A 14,278-nucleotide genomic window follows, 5' to 3' on the forward strand; every position below is an offset into this window, starting at 1 on the left:
GCAATAATGATCTGTTATAAAATATGAACTGAAAAATTCCAAGTCCATAAGACTTTAAAAATCAACAAACAAACATATTCTGGTAATGAGATACTACCTCACTGCTGTTTCAAAACTCAAAATTCTACACTTAGGTATGAGCTTTTGCCTCATTTCAAGACAGGCATCACAGTCAAACAAACAAACAAACAAATGTATTGCAGAAGCAGTCTTAAATAATAAAATTTCACTCCAATATGTGGTTTTGAAAGGCATGCAAATACAAATATTAAATTACTAATACAAAGGTAAGTTCAAGACCAGATTCCCAGGAATAGACATCCTTGGTCTCCATGGAGTCTAGCACAAGACATTCATTCATTTTTTGACAGCAGGTGCCTGCCATAGTACACTGAGGAAATGAGAAGACAACTTCTGAAAGTCAACTCTGTCCTTCCACCATGTGGGCCGTGGGGATAAAGCTCAGGTTGTTAGGGTGGACCCTGGGCATATTTATATGCTGAGCCACCAGTCCAGAACAAAGACGTGTCACAAAGATAAAATGCCAAAGATGATGCAAAGTTATGCTGAGCACCAATGTGATGGGGAAGGAGCATCGCATTCCACTAGCTGCCACCAAGACAAAACAAACCTACCTGTCAATCACTCTGACTATGCCCCACCGACCTCATAGCCATCTTGTGTTTAGTACCTTAACTTCACATCTATTTCTTAGTTTTTTTCATATTTACACTAAATTTAATATTTAAACTTATAAGGTTGTTGTAGAACATTATTTTAAGCTGTGTTACATTTGTTTATGCTGTGGAATATTTGTTTAATGATGCAAAGATGTGTTGTATTCTTTTATTTGCATTTGTTTAACTCTGAGAAGCTGTGTTACTTTGCCTGTCTAAAATACCTGATTGGTCTAATAAAGAGCTGCATGGCTAATAGCAAAGCAAGAAAAAGGATAGGTGGGGCTGGCAGGCAGAGAGAATAAATAGGAGTAAAAATCTGGGAAGAGGGGAATCAAGGAGCAAGAGAAGGAGGAGAAGGGAGGACAGGGGCCATCCACCCAATACAGCCAGCCACAGAGTAAGAAGTAAAGAAAGTTATACAGAAATAAAGATAAAAGCCCTGAGGCAAAATGCAGATGAACAGAAACAGGGTAAATGAAGTCAAAAGTGCTAATGGGACAAGCCCAGGCTAAGGGGGGGAAATTCTGTATGTATTTATTTGGGAGCTGGGTGGTGGCCCCCAAAGAGCAAAAGAGTCAAAGAGTAAAAAAATCAAGAACAAAAGGTATATTTTGCATGTTATATTTCATTTTATTTGTGAAGCAAGTGAAGTGTAAGATATCAAAGAAACTGATAAATAAATTAGGGTTAAAAAGGTAGAGAAGAGACCTGCATGGAAATCCTTAGCAGGCATGGGATTTACTGCCAGCCACATTCCTTCCTCTTTTCTCCTGTCCCTGTGTCGTAGCCTCAGGCATTGTTTTCAGTGTTCTGCACCTATGTCTGCAGACTTGGTTATCATGTGTTCTCTTTTCTCTCCACTGTTTTTTGGTTGTCTGGAGCCTTCCTGCTAATTCTCCCTCATCCTCGGTTGGCTATCCTCCACCAGGTGCCCTCCTGAGTACAGGCTCAATCTTGGATGGAGCTCCTCTTCTGAGTACACACGGACAATGTTACCTTGGTAGAGGATAAAGATGCTTGACTCCTTGAAGACAGAAATTACGTCTAGATTATTTCATACTGTTATATCTACAACCTAGTAAAAATCAAGTTCATAAAATCTCACAAATAGCAATTACAATTATTTGCTTACAGATATGTGTTTAAAAAAAAAACACATAAGGAGGGCCATAAGATTTTTTTTTTTTTTTGTACATAATTTGACAAAGGAAAAAATGCAGATGAAATCCTGGCATGCTGTGTGATGCTGTGTGGTAGAACGTTTCTCCTTAACACTGAGATCCCTTCTTCCCTACCCTGCCTCTTCAATGCTTGAACAATATAATCTATCTCCCTACATTTCAGTGTTAAGTAGACTGTACTACTGCTAAAAATATCACAATTCCTTTATTGTGGAAGTAAAGAGAGGCTAGCTATAATAAGATCTTCATATCAACAATCTTGAACTGAAATCTGTTTCACATTATACCATTTAATATGAAATGCTTCAAGTCTGAAGACAGGAATAGAAAATAGCAACCATCCATGCACCCATTATTCTACTTTATCAAATCATAACATTTTGTCATATTTTACTTCAAACTTTTACAAAATAAAACATCTTTAACACAGATGAAGGCAGTTTCCCACACCCTCCCATTACTATTCCTTACTGCCTAGAAAAGCATAAGTCTGACATCAATGTGCAAATTTAAATAATGTATGCCATATAAAGAATGCAGAGGGCTAGTTAGTGGCTTCTTAAATGTTATATGAATTATGCATCTGATGATATGGAAGTAAAGATATTCCCATAAACCTTGTTAAAACAGAGTAGGAGAGCCTTACTAAATTACAACAGGAGTCATTTTAAACACACACTGGAGTTCATGCGTAAATGGGAGTCTGGAGGAATGAAAGCATACAGGTCAACCCAGATCAGTGAGCTCTGGGATCCAGCTGGGGATGAGGACGGTGGCTCCCACTGCAGGAAGCATCAACAATATTTTCCCCCTTGGAGGAAGATTCAAAGATAAGGATATAGTGAGAACCAAAATCTGAATAATATTGTTTTTCCTATAGAAACTCACATTAATATTTCTGCTATCGATAGTAGTAGTCAGTACATCAAATTATGATTGTACCAGGGGATACTCCATATTGTAAAGAATTTTGTCCATGTGATGTTAGAATACAGAAACAAAACCAAGCTAACCTTATAACAAGCTAGTCCACCATCACTGTTCCTTCTCTAGCTAATTCCATTCTACATCTTCTATATCTCAAGTTGAAAGAACCAAGAAGTCCACAGGCTCCCTCGCATCCATCCACCTATAACTTAGACAAAAACCAAATCAACAACAAAAACGTTAGCTACGGCCTCAATGACCTGCTGCACAATGTTAGTAACTTTTGAATTATTAAGCCTTGAGACAAAAAGATATCTGAGCACTTACCATCTCCAAAAAGATGTGTCATAAGCCTCGTCAGTACTTGTTTAAGGTCAAACTCCACAAGCTTCACAGCCTCCATGGTGTGTGTCTCCTGCTTATGAGCAGAGCGAGAACTTTCTTCAAAGAGCTGCAAGCTTTCTCCATCCTTTACGCCAGCAAATAACTGTAAACCAAAAGGAATAATGAAATATGTTTAAAAACAGAAACAAAAAAGGTCCTAGTTGGCCTCTGTCAAATAGCATAAAAATTCTGGGTATAAGAATTATATCTTACCAAAAATAATTTTTAATTAAAATTTAAAAATAATTAAATATTAGTTAATATGCACATTGAAATTAACAGCACTTTGTACTAACTAGCCAAGCTCTGAGCTACCCAGTGTGGAGGGTCCCTGGGAAATTAAAAGACACTCCTTAGATCTTTGCTGATCTGTTTTACATTTGCCTGAATTTACAGTCATTTCCTTACAAGAGACATTATCCTCAATTTTAATGGAAATGCCAAGCTTTAGACTCTAAAATAGTATCCCTAAGTGTCCCACAGGATCCTCCCAATGTGATCTAAGACTAAGTAAGACAGTACAGTTTAAGAATTAAATCCTATAAAGTCTATGAAGACAGGAAGCCTGCTGGAGTTTTAATACTCTATTTCTAAAACCCATTTCAGAGCTTCACACATATTTCCGTTGCATACTATACACAAAAAGGGGCAAATTAAATGACAGCTAAGCCTCAGCTCATTGACACATAAAATGGGATCATGCTGAATTCACAGATTTATATGGTAAGTAATATACTGAAATACAGAGTGCATGGCACAGCATAACAACTAAACAAAATTTCCTTAGTATCATCATTAACCACAGCTGTCATTAATTATATGCTACTTTTCCAATAAAATAGAATATCTGGGGCTGATGAGATGGCTCAGTCAGTAAGGGCTTGCCACATAACCATGAGGACCTAAATTCAAACCTAGCGACCACACGAGAAGCCAGGCACAGTGACATGCGTACCTGTGCTCCCAGTGCAGAGGGGGCAGAAACAGGAAGCTCTCCAGAGATCACTGGGCAACCAGGCTAAGCAAAGCAGTGAGCTTCAAATTCAGTTAAAGACCCTGTCTCAAAAGCTAAAGTGGAGAGCAATAGAGGAAGTCATTTGATATCTGCCCCTGGCCTGTGTGTACACACATGTATAGACACAGGCATACAGGCACCCCCACACATGAACATATCCAGCCATGGTGACAGAGCAGATCAACTTTACCTATAGGGAGAATGAGTCAAGAAAAAAAATAAAGCCAGGCGATGGTGGCACACGGCTTTAATCCCAGCACTTGGGAGGCAGAGGCAAGTGGATCTCTGTGAGTTCAAGGCCAGCCTGGTCTACAGAGCAAGTTTCAGAACAGCCAGGGCTATACAGAGAAACCATGCCGAGAGAGAGAGAGAGAGAGAGAGAGAGAGAGAGAGAGAGAGAGAGAGAGAGAGAGAGAGAGAGAGAGAGGGAGAGGGAGAGAGAGAGGGAGGAGAGAGAGGAAGGAGCAAATGGCCATCATTGTTTAAACCTGAGCCCCATGGGCAACAATTAATGTTTTACTAAACAAAGGGTTGTCGGTTTTAGTAATGTTATATTGGATGATTAGAACAATCTTCATTAAAAAAATGTGCTAAAGGCACAAAGAAAGTAACAAAGTAGATGGGAATTACGAAGTAAAACTCTACAAAATAGCATGAAACCAGCAAAACATCAGGAAAAACTCACTAAGAATGCCTGCTTTCCCAGCACACTAAGGAAAAGCTGAGTGTATGAGTGACAGCTTGGCACAGCTAGCAAGACAAAAGTGCAAGCCCAGTAGCTGACCAAGCCAGAATGTCTGCTGAACACCACAGAAAGACTCATTCCACCACCCCAACCCACCCCCAAGGAATAAAATCCATGTAAAACACATAAGCCAAAACCTCCAGTCAAGTGCCACACCTCCTAGGCAAAAGGGGAGCTCCAACTGTGATCAAAAACCAAGAAGTCAAGACTGAGGTTTCCTCTAGATGCCCATAAGGTCTTTTCAGAAGGTCTCACTACCCTGGTCCTTAGGTGACTCCCATGAGTGCTGAAAATAACCCACCTGTGTACAATTAATACAGTTCAGGACTCAAGCCTAAGAAATGATACTGCCCACTATTAAGCTGGGTCCTCCTACATTAGTTAATGTAAAGACGACAGTACCCTACAGACATCTTCACAGGCCAACTTAACCCTGAAAAAGCCCTCATTTAGATTCTCTTCCCAGGTGATTCTATACTGAGTGAAGTAGTTGACAAAACTAGCCATCATATTTGTGCATCATATCTGGCATTTTTGAGAATTCAAAATATTAAACATAAAAAAGTTTTGTGCTGAAAAAATAATTGAATAAACTGTGGTCAGTCTAAGTGAGCACTATTTAAGTGCAAAAGAGAATGCAGAAGCCCTCCCTAACTGCAAGAAAGGATTTCCAACACACACAAAAAAGTGAAAAAGAGCTGAGTACAAAGGAGCAAATGCTGGCTTTCCTGTAATATGCAGGAGGACACAGAGACAGTCTTCAGGTACCTGCCAAGGAAGAACTGAAGGAAAAAACACACTGAAGAATGACTGGCCAGGGGGAGGTGGGCAGAAACAAAGATAAGCAGGTGAGTGGGGATCCCATGTGAGGATGGGCAGGGCACAAACAGTGATGATTCTCTAGGCAAAACTTTTGTGCAGTTCTGGATTTGAGAATCAAGTTAATATTTAATCCACTCAAAACATGACAAAGAAAACCAACAGAGAGGTGTGGAGAACACTAAATGTGCTTTCATTTGACTGGCACAGTCACACAGAGGAGAGAAGAGCACTGGCCGCAGTAAATCTTAAAAACAGTGTAAGTCATTTTATAAGGTTAAAAATGTAATTATGAGGACATATGTGGTACACAAGACAGCCATTTTCTCAACAAGACTATACGGTAACAATTCTGAAATCACTTGAAGTTCCTTCTATGGCTTGTTGTGTATTAAATGCATTACTGGTAAGAAGAACAAGATCCTAAGTTACTAGCAAGGGCAATGAAGAGGGCCACAAAGAGCCATTTGGTGCTGGCTTGGGACGGAAGGAATCCACAAATTGAACACCTGTATAGATACATGGCAATATAAAAACAGATGTATATAGATTTCCTGGCCGTGTCTAAGAAGGCCTAGACAAAATGCATTGACTATAACAATAAACATACTCAGGTCTGGGTTTCTAAATACCATTCTCTAATAAAGGAGACGTCCCTAGAGAAATAACTGATTTTAAAAGATGAATCAGGGATACCCTGTTGAACACAAAGTAACAAGAGTCCAGGGCACAGATGACTACCACATGGGCTCTGCATGGCCAAATTCAGATCCAACTGAACAATGTTGAACATGGACTACACCACAGATATAGAAACAAATATACAGAAAGCCATGAAGATATTAAATATTGAATAAATATGTACAGAGAATAAAATTCTAATGAATGCATTTAGAAGAAGAAAGTTGGCAAAAAAAACAGTAATTCAGAAGATGACCAGTGGATTCTAAAGTTAGTGGGAGAAAATATGACAAAGAGGATATTTACAATGGTAAAGTAGATTCCACAGAAACTTCCTAATTATGACAGAAAATTTTAACAACAGAGAAACATACTATCTTTATGAAGTAATCAATCCCAGGGTAACCAAAAACTGTACACATCAACGGCCTATCATCTCTCAAAAACAATGTACTGACAAAGGCAAAGAAAATTTCCCTTTTTTGCCAAAAATATATAACCCAAATCTGATCATGAGAAGATACAATGTCCAAATCATCCTATGAAAAACTTGACAAATGCTATGAAGAGTGTCAAGTCACCCAAGACCAGTGGTTCTCAACCTGTGGTCACAACCTCTGGAGAGATTGAACAACCCCTTCACAGGGATCACCTAAGACCATCAGAAAACACAGATACTTACATTATGATTTGTAACAGTAGCAAAATTACAGTTATGAAGTAGCAACAAAAATAATTTTATGGTTGGGGGGTCACCACCACATGAGGAACTGTATTAAAAGATCGCAGCATAAGGAAGGTTGAGAACCACTGCTCTAGACAAAGAAAGACTGAAAACTGTCGTAGTTTAAGGAAGGTGATAATGACGCATCCACTACACAGAGTATCATTCTGGATGGAATTCTGACTCAAGTGGGGGAAAAGGTTGTAATTCCTGCAAATATGTCTTGCATGTTCTATTTAATTCTTCAGAGCTGCTTGGTTTTTGTTGTTCGTGTTGCTGCTGCTGCTGTGTGTTTCATTTTGTGTGTTCGTGTTTTTAATAAAGACTAATTTTGAAAAGCAGTTTTAGGTTGACAGTAAAAGTGAGAGGAAGGTAGAGCTGTCAATATGCTGTCTGCCATCCATCCCCTCCACACACACACACACACTTCCTGCCTACCACACATATACATACACTTCCCATACTAACAACATCCCCACCAGATGCTACACCTTATGTGACTAATGGACACACACTGACATATTAACAGCCAGCCATAGTCCTTAGTGTACATTAGCTGTGATCACTGCAGCAGAGTTTACATTAGGGATCACTACTGGAGCAATGTGTTCTATGGTTTTTGTAGATGTACAAAGATGTAGCCACTATTTAACACCATACAAAATAGTTTCAGTGCTCTAAATGCTACCTGTGTTCTGACAATTTATCTGTCTCTCCCCAGCAGCCCCTGGTGTCCACTGATCTTTTCACTTCAGTCTAAAGTTTCATCTTTTCCAAAATATCATAATTGGAAGTATGGAATATCCAGACTTTTCCAATTGGCACCTTTCACTGAGCCATATGTACTTAATTTTTCTTTATATCTTCTCTTGGCTTGATAGCTCATGTATGATTGTTTTGAATAAAACATTTTTACTATTTATACAGTTTTTAAGATTTGATTTTTAAAATATTTTATAGTCTACACCTTAGAATTACAATAGCTGAAACAATTGGGGACTATTTTACCAACCCTCCAACAGCACTGTCCAGAAGTGTGTATCTATGTTAGGTGATTTTAGGTCTGTGGATGGAAGGTCACTAGGAAGCCTGAAGGCCTAGTGGAAGGGAGCTTTCAACCTCAAAGAATATATAGCCAGTTCTCAGGTTTGACTCCCCCATCATGTTTAGTCTCCTGGCAGCCCTAAAGAGGAGGACAGAACTGCATGCAGAAAGCCCCAAAATGCACCTGTACCTTCTCTAGACGCTCAGTTCAATGAGAGCCCTCTCCTCAGGAAACTGTCCCATTTCCATAAGCTTTAAATGCAGCAAGGTACGGTGAGATTGTGCAGCTGTTAAAGGAGCACACCACTAAGAGTAACAGCCCGATCAATTCTCAGAACTCCCATGGCGAAATAAGAGAATTGACTCTCATGCTTCCTATGTCTCCAGCAAATAAACAAACAAACAAATAAGGGCAGACAGAAAGACATCCAGACAGACACACAAATAAAAGTGTTAAAATCTGAAGAATATTTTTAATTATAGCAATATTATTTAATGGGTTGCTTACCTTTTCTTTAAACTAGTCCCTTAATCCCTTCTTTTGGCATCTAGTCCACACTTAGGACAAGCTTCTGGAATGTAACTTTGTAAACTACTTTCAGAATCATATTATAAGACTCCCAGAAATTGAATGTCTTTCATATTTTAATCCTGGCTTGTTTGTTTTGTGGAATTGGATAATGAACACAGGGTCATACTATACCTAGTCTTAACTCTCTCTCTCTCTCTCTCTCTCTCTCTCTCTCTCTCTCTCTCTCAGGTTTCACTATGTAGCCCACGTTCTAATTCTGGTTTTGATCACCATGACCAGTCTGGTTCTTAATGCAATGTTACCCAGTTTGATCACTCAAAATTCTAGCCTTCTACCCAAATGACTTTTGACTGTATTCAAAACCCAAATCTCTCAAGCAATATGATCTGTACTTAAGAATATGGTCATCTCAATACCTGATGATGGAGTTCATTGAAGACAACGACAAACAAAAATACTTTTCAGGGCTGGAGAGATGGCTCAGAAGTTAAGCACACTGGCTGCTCTTCCAGAGGAAGAGGGTTTGGTTCCCAGCACTGGCACAGTAGCTCACAACCAGCTATAACTCCAGTTCCATGGGATCTGACATCCTCATCTGGCCTCCAGGGACACCAGGCATACATGTTATACACAGACATATTTGCAGACAATGCACCCACACACATAAAATAAAAGAGAAAGGGCATTGTAAATACTTAGAGCACCTTCAGCATTGTTGCGATGTCCCAGGAGGAAACTAGATGAAAGATACTAATAGCCATTTAATTACTAAAAGATATTAAAAAAAAAAAAAAAAACTACTTCCCAATGTGATTTTTAAGCTTTGGAGGGGAGAACTCTCTGTAGAGATTTAGGTTCATGAACAGCTTTCCTTTAATGGCGAAGAATTTAGTAACTACATTAGATTAGCAAGCAACACCAGTCTTTCTTCATAGGAAAATTTATATGAAATAATGTTATTCCATTACTAGGATGAGGTTGAGCCATAACACAACCATTAAAAATTCAACATTTAAGAGAAAACTGTAACAGTGGAATATTTATTATCTCTCTGTGGTAGGATCACTCAGAATTTTCCCTTTTTCTTGCTGTTTTTATTTATTTTGTATATTTCCCAATAAACAAGATTACATCTGAAGTTATAGAGAATACGACAAACACCATTGGAAGGACAACAAGGAACATGGTGGGAGCTGGAGAGATGGCTCAGTGGGTAAAACACTTGCCTTTGCAGAGAACCTGGGTTTGGTTTCCAGCACCCACATTGTGACTCACATCCATAACTCCAGTACCAGGTGATCCAATGCCTTCCTTGACCTCCCTAGGCAGAAGACATGACCATGGATACATACATATATGCAGGCAAACTCTATACATATAAAGTAATATAAGTCAGTCTAAGAAAGGAGTGAGGGGCATGGAAGAGTCTTTACTCATCAGTACTGTGCACTGCAATTACTACAGTGTGCACCTCTTACTGATACAGCACACAATGTTCTACTGCTCTGTTCAGAAACATAAAGCTAACTGCTCCTATGACTGGAACCACTCCCAGGTCAAGCTAACTAGTGGGAAATATGGAGAGGAGAACTTATGAGGAAAAGCATTTCACTGGTGGTAGAAAGGTGAGGGACTAAGATGCTCTTGGTCAAAATGCAGATAATTGGTACAGAATGTTTTAGATTTCTATGACATTTTCAAGTGTAGTTCACTTCTGTGAATCCTTCTTTCTCCCACATCCCCTTCTCCTTCTTGTACTCTTCTATGTCCAATATTCATATTCATTATTGTCACTTGTGTTCTAGTACCTGCCCCCTTCCTCAACACCTCCTTCTCCCTTATCACTGCCCCCTTCTTGTTACATGACCTCTACACACACATACTCACATATATGTATGTATGTAAACATGTCAAGCCAGGCTCTGTATATGAGAGAGAACATGTGGTACTTGTCTAAAGCTGGGTTACCTTACTTAAAGTAGTATTTTCCAGATTTAACTGTTTCCCCACAAATATCATAATTTCATTTTTCTTTACAGTTGAATGAAATCCCATTGTGCATATGTACCATAGTTACATGATCCATCCATGTACTGATGGACACCTAGCTAGGCTGGTTCCATTGCCTTGCTATTATGAGTAGAGCAACATTAAGCACGGATGGACAAACAGCTGTGAGGTGGGATGCACACAGCACTTCGGGTATTTGACCAGAGGTGGTACAGCTGGGTCACACAACAGCTTTACTTCTTTCAGTTTTTTGATAACCTTCCACACTGATCTCCACACTGACTATCCAGTTCACTCTCCTACCAATAACACACAGGGTTGTCTCTCCCCCATGCTAGCATCTGTTCCTCTTTGTTTCTTGGTGGAAGCCATGCTGAACAAGGTGAGATGGAATCTCAGAGAAGCTTTAATTTGGATTTGTTGACAGCTAAGAATATTAAACACTTTTAAAAAATATTTATTGGCCATTTGAGTTTCTTCTTTGGAGAACTGTCTGTTCATTTCATTCACCAATTTATTGACTGACAGTTCTGATGTTTAACTTTTACAGTTCTTTATATATTCTAGATATTAATACTTTGTCTGGCAAAGATCTTCTCCCATTCTGTGGGCTGTCAACAGAGCAGACAGCCTACATATATATTTTTAATGTACTAATCAACTTCTCTATATTCTTAAGCTTACTTATGTCCCTTCTGTAGCACAAATGTCATTACATTGTTAGCAAAGAAAAACAGAAATTTCTCTTAAATTAGCATTAGACCTGAGAAGAAAAGCCTTCAACTTTAATCCAATGTGACCATTTTCTTGGTTTTCCTGAACCACAGCTGAGGATGGGCACACCAAACAATAAAATCTCAGCCAATAGCTTCACACAATGCTACAAGAAGGCTTTTTCACTCTGCTATATCCTAAAGGATCAGCATGGAAGCCATGACAAAGGAGCCTGGCACAGCTGTCAGTCACTACAAGAGAAAAGTAGCTCTACCTCTGGTGTAACTTCTTCCAAACTCAGAGTACTTCCCTGATAATATTAATGTATACCTCACATTAGCAATAAAGTGTACAGTCCCTTTAAAAACACATGATCCTCCCCTGCACCACATGCAGCTCCTGCCACTGCTGACTCTGCCCCCACACCACCTCTTTACACAGATGGAACCTCCAACTCAAAAGTGTGTCTTCTCCAAGTTCCATGGTTACCAGATAACGCTAGGGGCCAAGTTGTAGCCTATAGAATTCAATTACGGACTGTGGCAAATCACTTCAACAAACAGAAGCACTGGAATGTTTATGTAGGTACACCAAACATGCCAAAAATCTCAGGGGAAGATTTTTTAAGGAAGGAGCAGGAATAGTGTGCATAAGGAAAACTTAAATAACTCCTATTAACAAGGGATATAGGGTCTCATTTAGGGGTTCTTATATCATTAACAAAAGAATTTAAGAATGGACTCCAGTGGAGACACAAGAACAATTTTATTCGAGTTAAAAAGAAATAACACAGAGCAGGCAAACAGCAAAACCTCAGCTGCTGCCTAGAGGAGGAGAATGGAGGAAAGAAGGGAAAAAGCTAAGTCATTTAAGCTGCAGGGCCAGGAAAGCTTTAAAAAAGGGGAAAGAAAGCCAAAATATGTGTGTGTGTGTGTGTGTGTGTGTGTGTGTGTGTGTGTGTGTGTGTGTGTGTGTGTGTTGGGGGTAATTATAAAAGAGACAGAAAGAAGTAAAGGAAAGGGTACTGGTTTACTGAATAGTTCAGAAAAGCAGGCGGACCTAAGACCCCCACGTAGCCATAGTCCTTAAGCTTCTGGGATGGAATAGTACAGTATCTCATTATTCTGAGATTATTATTAATGAATTATAATAATAAATTACTCTATTTCTTTAGCATGGCTTTATATGAGTCCACCTTCCTAGTAGTAACCCTTAATCAAAGAGACTGAACCAGCCCAATTTAAAATGTTGGGACTATTCTATTTCCTTACCCAGGAGTTTTTCTACTCAAGCACTATATTGTAGCTTAGGAAAATGACAATAAAAGCAGTCAAACATCATCAGGTATTTTCAAAACAAGTAAGGGCTACATAGTGAGTTCCAGACCTCTCTGACCCCCAGAGTACATGAGTATAACCAAAATGTATCTGAACATACACAAAACATTAAAGATTGAAAAACACCAAAACAAGGTGAAAGAACAGTGTGAGAGGCCATCTGTACAACATGGCACAGATGAAGAACAAGATAATCTAATCAGAGCCAGCTATTATTTCTAATGGAGTAAAACACTAGGGCAGGAAGAGAGTCTAAGGATTGCCTACGCCCAACTCAGAGAAGGGAAAAGAGCCAGAGGGATGCAGATCCAGGAGGGGAAAGGTCACTTAGACAGAATGGTCTCACCCCAGTCCCAGAGACTTAAAGGGTGGTTTCTCACTTCACCCGGTGACTGAGAGACAGACACCACAGTGTTGATGAAAACTTAACTTTCCATTAAATGCGCAGAATAGCTGTGCCAGCTGGTTTCATATCAGGTCTTTATTTCTGACATGTTCTTAAGTACCCCTATATAAACTCAAATGACCCAAAATACAAACTCTACCCTCACTGCAGAAGCCAGGGGAAGAAGTTCAAATGAGAACAGAAAAGAGAAAAGAAATTAATTCAGATATGGTTTAACAATGAAAGTGGATAACAAAAGCTGATTTTGTTGAAAATTTAGAAAGTAATAAATTCCTAGAGTCCAAGTAAATTTTTAAAAAGACAAATTTTTATAAAGAAAAAAGTCAGAATAATATACAAAATAAAATTTTATACAAAATAAAATAATATACAAAATAAAATTTCCAAATGACCAAATGGAAGAGTCAGATAGATGAAAGCAGGATTCCAGATGGTTAAATGAGTCTGGGCTTTGGGAACCACAGCCCAGACCCTTTCCTATTTGCTCATTTAAATATCCTTTTCTATTTGCTCATTTAAATGTCCAGAGACCACTTGCTCCTTCTGCACTACAAGCCTTGCATGTGAGGGCTAGAGTCTATCTATGATGCCTATTTCTCTAGGTTTCTGTGACAGAGCTCATGACACTCTGCTGCTACTCACAACCATCAGCTGAAGATAACAGGCACTGTCTACCTTGTAAGGTTGTTACCTTGACCACTACATGGTTTCATTTAATGCCTATAACACTTAGCACATCCCAGTTACTCCAGTAAGAACTCAGGGGTTTGAGAGGTTACTGGAGGAGCCCCATTGCACAGTAATTGATAGTGCCTCAATCCCAAGCCCACTCTATGATTGTGATCCAGTCTGGGAGCCAGAGCCCTCTCTCTGACTTCAATACAGAAAGGACCAGACAGACAGGATGAAAATTTGATATAAAACATGAATATAACTGAGCTGCCAGGCCCATATACTTATATTTCCTGAGACACTGTGCATAAAATAATGTGTAGATGTAACCAACCGTCTTATTAAATAAGAAACACAGAGCCGATTCAGAGAAGAAAGCCAAGAGGTCAGAACTAAGAGCCTTACCC

General features: G+C 39.1%; 1 protein-coding gene across 6 annotated transcripts in view; it reads right to left on the reverse strand.

The window, feature by feature from the left end:
• The window catches only part of Fars2 (phenylalanyl-tRNA synthetase 2, mitochondrial), a 453,987-nt gene that overhangs the window by 320,171 nt on the left and 119,538 nt on the right, over window positions 1–14,278 (reverse strand). For all 6 annotated transcript variants that reach the window (XM_059263160.1, XM_059263162.1, XM_059263159.1 and 3 more), the window contains one exon: window positions 3,116–3,275. In XM_059263160.1, coding sequence (XP_059119143.1) covers window positions 3,116–3,275 — 160 coding nt within the window. The remainder of the gene's footprint in view (window positions 1–3,115; window positions 3,276–14,278) is intronic.

This window comes from Peromyscus eremicus, chromosome 5 (assembly GCF_949786415.1).
Source record: "Peromyscus eremicus chromosome 5, PerEre_H2_v1, whole genome shotgun sequence".
Taxonomy (NCBI): Eukaryota; Metazoa; Chordata; class Mammalia; order Rodentia; family Cricetidae; genus Peromyscus; species Peromyscus eremicus.